This window comes from Brachypodium distachyon, chromosome 1 (assembly GCF_000005505.3).
Source record: "Brachypodium distachyon strain Bd21 chromosome 1, Brachypodium_distachyon_v3.0, whole genome shotgun sequence".
NCBI classification, from domain to species: Eukaryota; Viridiplantae; Streptophyta; class Magnoliopsida; order Poales; family Poaceae; genus Brachypodium; species Brachypodium distachyon.
In genome coordinates this window covers 54,149,843-54,158,300 of record NC_016131.3, presented here as the reverse complement: position 1 = coordinate 54,158,300, position 8,458 = coordinate 54,149,843, and the positions used below count along the sequence as shown (strand labels likewise).

The window sequence follows — 8,458 nt, the reverse complement described above, 5'->3', positions numbered from 1 at the left end:
TACTCCCTCCGATGCTAGATCCTTATCGCGGTTTTAGTTCAAATTTGGAGTTTTACGATGTAATATTCCTGTTCGAGATGAACAACTTCGTTTTATTTTTAGTTTAAGATTAAGCAAAAATCACAACAAGAATTTAGGATATATTTTTTTTGTGAAGAAAGAATTTAGGATCCTAGGACTACATCATTTTCCTGCGTAGAATTTTTTTTGAAGATTTCTTGAAGCCGACGTGATGAAGCCATGAATTCAGAACCACCGTTGCAAACCGCCAAACCGGCTTGGGTTTCAAAACACGTGAAAGCCTCGGCCAGATCCATCCACCCTAGGAAAAGGCAGAAGCCATCTTTGCCAACTCAAACTCAAGGCGACACCCCCCAAGCAAGGGCGCGGCATCTTCCCCCGGCATCATCCTCGCAATCTCCGCCTCCCCGACCGAGCCAAAACCCCCCGTCAAAATCCTTCTCGCTCCGCCCGCATCTCCGCCGCCGCCATGGCCGCCGCCCACTCCCTCCTCCACCTCGCGGCGCCCAAGCCCCTCGCCCCCTCCTCCTCCTCCTCCACTCACACGCCTCTCGCCGCCGCGCAGCTCCGCCAGCTGCCCGCCGCCCGCCGGCCGCACCGCCTCGTCGCTTCCTGCGCAGGCTCGGCCCACCCCGACCTCACCGCGTTCCCCAACCCCAACGGCCTCCTCGTGGCCGAGCCCGCCGCGGGCGCGCAGCACAGCATCGGCGTCGATGCCGTCACGGAGGCCGAGCTGCGGGAGAACGGGTTCCGGAGCACGCGCCGCACCAAGCTCGTCTGCACCCTGGGCCCCGCCACCTGCGGCGAGGCCGAGCTGGAGGCGCTGGCCGTCGGCGGAATGAACGTGGCGCGCCTCAACATGTGCCACGGGGACCGCGAGTGGCACCGGGAGGTCATCCGCCGCGTGCGCAGGCTCAACGAGGACAAGGGCTTCGCCGTCGCTGTCATGATGGACACCGAGGGGAGCGAGATCCACATGGGGGACCTCGGCGGCGCGCCCGCGGCCAAGGCGGAGGTGAGGGTCGCCGCTGGGCTTTGGATTGACTTGGCGCTGCGCTTTCCTTTTCATGTATCGTCTTCGACGGAATGTGCGCATGGACGAGGGGAGTAGCCTGTAGTGCTGTCATGCCTGCATTTTAGTACTAGTGCATGCTTCATCTATTAGGTCATGGAATTCGTACATCCTAACTCGTAAGAGTTGTCTTGAACACACTGACCCGGCAGATCCAATTGTGTGCTCAAGAAAGTGGAGAACCATTACTGTTTTGGTATGTAATATCGCATTGTGAAAATACCATTGGCATATAGTATTTCAGTAGTGCAGGGGGGCTAGAAAATAGTTTGTTTTCAGAATATTTGTTAAGAACGCACTATTCCGGGCTTGGACATTAGGAGTAGATCTTAACAATTACCTTCAAGTCTTGCTTCTAGCAGCTGACAAAACAAGAGAGGTAACACATCCACACAGTTAGTTACCTGGTTTGAGTTATTGAGTTACTAATCTAACCCGCAGTCACGTTCTGGTTGTTTGGGTTCAACACCCAACAACTCCAACAAGACTGTAATATAGCTGGGCATGCTGTGTTTTGTTAACTCATTAATGTGATCCGGATACCATATTTTCCCCCTAAAATGTTATTATTGCTTCTTTAAAGGCTTGGAGTTGATATGCTTGTCTTGTTGTGGCCATGTTCTCAAAACTTGTATACTTAAAACCCGCAAATTTCTTTACTCCCTTTTCCACAATGTAGTAGGCACAGCAAAAACTTTCCGATCTGCGAATTCTGTAATCTGCACTCTGCATATCCTCTGTTCTGCGTTCAATAGGTGGAATCAGGATACTCATAACAGCAAACTGAAGCTATGCCATGCTTGAGCTTATATAGCCTTTCCCAAAAACTGGGTTAATTTCCCCGCAAAGTCTCATATTTCTGAACATGAAAGTGAAAATATGATAACAACCAGTGACAACATGATATGATTTCTTTACACAGTACATGCTGTGAAATATTCTGGAACTAAAATTTAATCAATAGCCATAATTGTTCAAGCATATTTAATCAACATGAAAGAAGAGACCCTAACGTCCTCTTTCTGAAAATCTAAATCTTATAACAATTAACAAGAAGCTAGATTGCGAGAGTAACCAACTCAGCTATCTCCTATTCAACGAGAATTCCTGATTTGTTTAACCATATCATTTACCGTGTGATTGGAGTCTTGGAGGCGAAGTATTTCTGTGATAATTAATAAAATATCCATTTGCTATCTCCTTTGGTGGATTTCACAGGATGGAGAAATCTGGACATTCAGCGTTAGATCTTTTGAGGCACCTCTCCCAGAGCTAACCGTTCATGTGAACTATGAAGGATTTGCTGAAGGTTAAGCATACTTCTTTTCTGAGCATCTTTACACTTTTCATCCCTGCTTTAATGTATTTCTGATCGCTACACAGATGTGAGAGTTGGTGATGATCTTCTTGTGGATGGTGGAATGGCTCGGTTTGAGGTCATCGAGAAATTAGGACCAGATGTTAAATGCCGTTGCACAGATCCTGGTTTACTGTTGCCACGTGCCAATCTTACATTTTGGCGGGATGGCAGTGTTGTCCGCGAGAAGAATGCTATGCTTCCAACAATTACATCTAAGGTGACTGGACTACCTTGATAATTTGTGACTACGAATCTGTAGTAGTCTTTGTTAACACCTTGGATTATCAGCATTTCTTTTTGTCATCGAATTATCTTTTGAAATGTAAATGTCCTATTTAGTACAAGAAGTAAGTCCATTTTAAATTTGAACTTTCCCAAGAGTTGAGGGGGGGTAAAATGGACTTATTTCTTAGTACAAAGCACTGCATTGTATTACGGAAGAGTTTCTTTCAATTGTACATAATCCATTTCGTAGGCTGGTACCATCAAGAGCCAGAATTCAGTAATTATACAATAATACCCTTTTCCTTGTGCTGTTTTTTTTGCAGGATTGGATTGACATAGACTTTGGAATTGCTGAAGGTGTAGATTTTATTGCAGTTTCATTTGTCAAGTCAGCTGAAGTGATTAACCATCTAAAGAGCTACATAGCAGCAAGAAGTCGTGGAAGGTAATATTTATGTTTACTAGTTGCAAAGACTTGGTTAACGCTGAGTGATGCATTCTCTCCCCATCATGGAAGAGAGTGAATTCCGCTGATCTGTGGCTGCATCCTGTCTGTCACTGGATAAAATATCATTGTCATAGGGATCTGAGCTCAATTAACATATGGACATATAAACAGAGGAAATTTCATTGACAGTCCAGAAACTTGGCAGCAAATCACAGTTTACGGTGCTAAATTGTCAGGCAGTGGCTGACATGGATAGTAGTTTGAAGCGGGGTTTTAGCAAAAGTTTTGTTACCTGAAAATGACCCCCCCCCCCCACCCACCCACCTGTAGCTTCTCTTTCCATTGTCCGCAGTCCTCATTGCCGATTACCATCACAACGCCAGACATTTTTGTTGCTGAAGAGGCTCCCTCCCAATTACATTTAGCAAAAACATCCCTGCGTTTTTTTCCTTGTCATTATCTGGTCCCCATCTCCTTCTCTCTTCACGTAACGTGCTTGAGGGGGGAGATTGGGTGGTTCTGCCAGCGACTAGCGTGAAGCGTGCTCCCATCCGAGACGGTAGCGCGGTGATGACGTGTTGGTGCTGACCTTCCCGTTTACCGTAAGTCCCCTCCCATTCTGATCAAGTTGGGGTTTTGCCATGAGATGATCCTGATGATTATATGATGTTTGGCTTTCGTCAACAATTGGGTTGACTTTGACAACACCCACATTTCCTCTTTTAGGCTCTTTAGGATGATGAATTTTTACTCTAGTAGAGGAGATTTGTGGTGCCAATTTAAGTGGTTTAAGATCTCTGAATTTAAGGTGTTTTAAATCTTTTATTTTTAATCAGGGCTTCATGTGATGATTTTAGTCATTAATGTTTCAGAGTTGCTATTGTTAGGGACTGGGCAGAGAAATGGGGAGTTTTTGCTAACTCGGGCAGGGAAATGACTGTGCAAGGAAGCCTAGCTTGTGAAAGAAAGGAGGAAAGCTTTAGGTTTTTTTTCTTTGCAAAATTTATGTACATACAATTTCCCGGAAATCCCCTCCGAACTGACCTAGTGTCCACTTCAGCCGCCACGTGGCTATTTAGCACGCTAAACCGCGATTTGGACTGTAAGTGAACAAACATGCCAAGTTTAGGGAGCTATTGTGAATGCAATTCCTCTAAACTAATGCATGACCAGTGCAAGATGTGCATGTGATAATCCCAGTGCAACTGTTTCTTTTTTTTTTTTTGCTTGCTAGTGATAATCACCCTTGTGTGCTGAGTCGTTGCACGTCTCCAAGAGAAGAAGTATCTAACCACTATGGTCATTGGAACCACATCTCCATGGTTTTGAGGAACATTACTGAAAAAATACATTTAGTCAGATAGGTCGGTCTTCTGAACTCACATTAAGTTGTTCCACAGCTTCCGACGTCCCAACTACAAAATCACTAGCAAAAACCCACCCTGCCCTAAACGGCTCAGTCATAACAGCACTAGCCATTTCCTGTTCTCCTCTGCTGCTATGCCATCTCTGACTACGGGTAAGGCTAAGCTTGCTCGTGAGTGTCGCTTGCCAAGACAAGTGGATATGCACTGCAAGTGCCGCAAGTGACGAAGCATGGGCGCTGCCACTACTGTCGGCCGTTGCATGCAATATACTGTAGGCACAGCAAACTCATAGCTGGGAACTGGGAACCTCATCTGTAGAGAAAAAAAGTTAATTTCCTTTGTTCTTGGAGATTGTAGCATGTAACATGATTCTTTTTTTTCAATCCATGGTAACAATCATACATTTAGTTAACTTAGTATGACTGTATGAGTGTATTGTTTTTCTCAACCGACTTCATATTTCACATTGGAAGGTCTGTCCTTATGTAAGATGCTTAGGCTGAAGATATCTGTGACTATTTCTACAGCTATACCAGCTCTGGTGCCCCCAGTTCTCATCTGATTCTGGTGGTTCAATGGAACAGTTGGGTCACCCTAACGCACTGACTTCTTTCGAGTTATTAGAAATAATAGGGTGAACCAGTGACCTATGATTACCTCAACAACAACAACTGCTACATGTGGCTAGCTTTGTCCACCTAACAGCTGCTACATTATTTACTCTGGAATACAATTATGTGCACCATTCCTATGGAAATATGTAAGCTTTGAAATGTGAAGATGAGCTAGGTTACTTATGTGCTGTGCTGTTGGTGCTACATCCATTTTAGTTTAAATTTGAAACTCTGCAGCAGTGCTTCCGGTTTCCTCATAAACGGAAAACACTTGTCACTCCATGAGTGTTTTGGTTTGTGGCTAAAAGAAGGAGCATGGTAAAGAAATTGCACAAAGTCGAATGTCATAAGAATAATAAATATATCTATCACTCTGTTAGTATTTGGTATAGACTTTCTGGGGTTGATCTATATGGCCTACTTTCTGAAAAGATCAACAGAGATTACATATATGTTCTGAATAGAAATGTGCTACATGCTGTATTTCTGAAGCACTTGTTTTGTTTGACTCAAATTTATTCCATGCTGATCATAATTTTTTTTGTTCTGTATGATCAGTGACATAGCGGTCATTGCAAAGATCGAGAGCATCGACTCTTTAACAAACCTAGAGGAGATCATCCGTGCATCAGATGGTGCCATGGTAGCCAGAGGGGACTTGGGGGCACAAATTCCCTTGGAGCAGGTCCCTTCAATACAACAAAAGATAGTTAAACTGTGCAGGCAGTTAAACAAGCCGGTCATTGTTGCTTCTCAGCTTCTCGAATCAATGATTGAGTATCCCATACCCACCAGGGCTGAAGTTGCAGATGTTTCCGAAGCAGTCAACCAACGTGCGGATGCTCTTATGCTTTCTGGCGAGTCAGCAATGGGGAGATATCCAGATAAGGCTCTCAGTGTCCTCAATAGTGTTAGCTTAAGGATTGAAAAATGGTGGAGGGAGGAGAAGCGTCTAGAGGCATTAGAACTTGAGGACGTTTCATCTTCTTTCTCTGACAAAGTATCAGAAGAAATCTGCATTTCGGCGGCTAAAATGGGTAAGTATTGTTGTCACTTACTCAATGATTGCTACATCGTCACTGCCATTGTTTAGAACTTGCTACGTACCAATATACTGCTGTTTGGTTCGAATTATTGTGCACTGTGATGGTTAGTGCTGCCATAGCATTTCAATCATCCCCTGGCACTTACTTGAGCTATCTCTAACCATGACTAACTCGATTTGCAGCTAACAAATTGGAAGTAGATGCCGTTTTTGTATACACAAATGGTGGCCACATGGCCTCCCTGCTGTCACGGTGCCGTCCTGACTGTCCAATCTTTGCTTTCACAAACTCAACTTCCGTGAGGAGACGGTTGAACCTTCAATGGGGCCTCACCCCCTTCCGCCTCAGCTTCTCGGACGATATGGAGAGCAACCTGAACCGCACCTTCTCCCTGCTCAAGGCCAGGGGCATGATCAAGTCTGGTGACCTGGTGATTGCACTTTGCGACATGCTGCAGTCCATCCAGGTAATGAACGTACCATGAGAGTGATCCATCTCCTCGCTGTACTGTTCCGCCCAAAGCGGAATCAAGCACGCCAGCTTTAGCGTACACCTTCAAGGACAGTTTCTGTTTGGAATTTGTTTGTGTGTTCTCCTTGTGTAAGACAGAACCTGAGAACTCAACTGTGACAACAATAATTGGCTGCAATTTCCAGCCTCATGTAAAACTCTTGTATGATCTAGGATTAGTCTGGGCATTGCTGTGATTTTCAATCTTCGATTGTGTATTATTTGTTTAGTTGATTCTGTCCGTAATCCCTCTTCTGCGCTTGTCCGCCATACGTGAGCTGGCGGATGATTTCCCTCCCTAAGAGCATCTCCAATGGCAATGGGTACCGGCTATCCCAAATGTTTTATTTACCCAAACAGACAAAATGGGCCTTTTGTCCAGACAAATCCATCCAAACTTGCCCTAAATTTGGGAGAGAAATGGGTCTCCGTTTGTCCTTTGTCCGGGCCCTGGCCCACCACCTCTTTTTTATCGCACGAGCTCTTCCTCCTCCCAAACTCGATTTTCTTCGTTCCCCACGTTGTGCTCCACTGTGCAATTCCCCAACCCCGTCCCCCGTCGGGCGGCCCCCTTCGTCTCCCCGCGCCCTGGCCGCCATGGACGGCGCGCGGAGAAGCTCGGCACCTGCTGCTGTCCATGCCGGCGGCGCGCACTTCACTGCCCACCGCCGGCTGCGCCCGCCACCAATCGAGAACGTCGCCACCCCACCTCCTCCCTCCACGAGATCCGGCGCGCCGCAGCAGGGATCCGCTCGGCGCCGCCCGGATCCGCCGCCTCCCTTCACACCGTGACGCCTCCTGTAGGAGCGTCCTGAACCAGGCGGCGCTCGTGGAGCTCGGCGCCGTGTGCGCCCTGTTCGCGTCATGGTGGCCGACTGGCGGAGCGGCATTGCCTTCCTCTCCCATGGATGGGCGGAGCGCGTTCATGGCCGTGGTCGCAGGTCCGCTTCCTCTGGCTCTTCGACAGCAGCGGCGGCATGGACGAGCGGGGGCTGCAGCGACGGCAGAGCTTGAAGGCGGCGGCCTCGATGTCAACAGGTACCAGCTTCGATCTCCAGCGCGTTGGTTTCTCAAGGCGGCGGTTGCTTGACTGGACAACTCCTGCATCTTGAACTAGCACGACGCCGTAGTTCATCTATCTGAGGCTGGATTAGTGCACAATTTGAGGATGGATCTTCTACTCACTGAACGAAGGTCGGCACAGTACATCCTTCCCCTATTGCCTTTTTTTGTGAGATCCTTTCCCCTATTGACTTGCTACCTGTTAGCAGCAAATTAACTGTTGTTCTGTGATGGATTGAGGAAGCTCTTTGGTAGGAGCACAAGTACTAATCCGATGTTGTTGGTTCAATGAAATTAGAGCTACCAGATTCTATATTTGGCTTTGCTGCTACTTCTTCATAATCCCGATGAGCTGCTACTTTGTTTCCCTGTAACTTTGAACCATGGACATGTAATCTCAATGTGTAATCCGAGACGGTTTGGTTGAATCGGAACAACTGATTAATTAATTAATTAATGGCTGGATGATCTTTGAATTTCTTTCCTAAGATATCTATCTATATGTATGTGAGCTTGTGGCTAAGAATACTTCTATGAACTGCCCACAAATTTTGGCTCCATTATTTTCGACTGAGAATGGGCGCGATGGCGACACAGAATGCAGTGGCAGTGTATCGGAGCGGAGCGGCGGCTGAAGGAGGCAGGAGAGTTCGCCGGAGCTCATAGCAGAGGCGGCAGCTGTTGGGAGAATAAAGAAAGGGGTGGCAGAGAAGAGGAAAAGAAAAAAAAAGAA

At 46.6% G+C, this 8,458-nt stretch overlaps 2 protein-coding genes across 2 annotated transcripts; both read left to right on the top strand.

The window, feature by feature from the left end:
* The first annotated feature begins 322 nt into the window (after positions 1–322).
* LOC100834647 (pyruvate kinase isozyme A, chloroplastic) lies at positions 323–6,871 on the top strand. Its single transcript, XM_003557435.4, has 6 exons — positions 323–1,036; positions 2,312–2,402; positions 2,477–2,670; positions 3,002–3,123; positions 5,666–6,144; positions 6,336–6,871. Exons 1-6 carry the CDS (start codon positions 491–493, stop codon positions 6,635–6,637), a joined length of 1,734 nt encoding a protein of 577 aa, XP_003557483.1. The 5' UTR covers positions 323–490; the 3' UTR covers positions 6,638–6,871.
* An 81-nt stretch (positions 6,872–6,952) lies between these two features.
* LOC104581698 lies at positions 6,953–8,201 on the top strand. The gene is made up of 2 exons (XM_024456896.1): positions 6,953–7,701; positions 7,781–8,201. Exons 1-2 carry the CDS (start codon positions 6,977–6,979, stop codon positions 7,791–7,793), a joined length of 738 nt encoding a protein of 245 aa, XP_024312664.1. The 5' UTR covers positions 6,953–6,976; the 3' UTR covers positions 7,794–8,201.
* Positions 8,202–8,458: the final 257 nt, after the last annotated feature.

What these genes read in the sequence shown, in the direction of transcription:
- LOC104581698 (XM_024456896.1), top strand. Translation starts at nt 6,977, where the DNA reads ATGGCAATGGGTACCGGCTATCCCAAATGTTTTATTTACCCAAACAGA.
- LOC100834647 (XM_003557435.4), top strand. Translation starts at nt 491, where the DNA reads ATGGCCGCCGCCCACTCCCTCCTCCACCTCGCGGCGCCCAAGCCCCTC. An exon ending in CTATGAAGGATTTGCTGAAG is followed by an intron (nt 2,403 to 2,476) that starts GTTAAGCATACT and finishes ATCGCTACACAG; the next exon opens with ATGTGAGAGTTGGTGATGAT. An exon ending in TTCCAACAATTACATCTAAG is followed by an intron (nt 2,671 to 3,001) that starts GTGACTGGACTA and finishes TTTTTTTTGCAG; the next exon opens with GATTGGATTGACATAGACTT.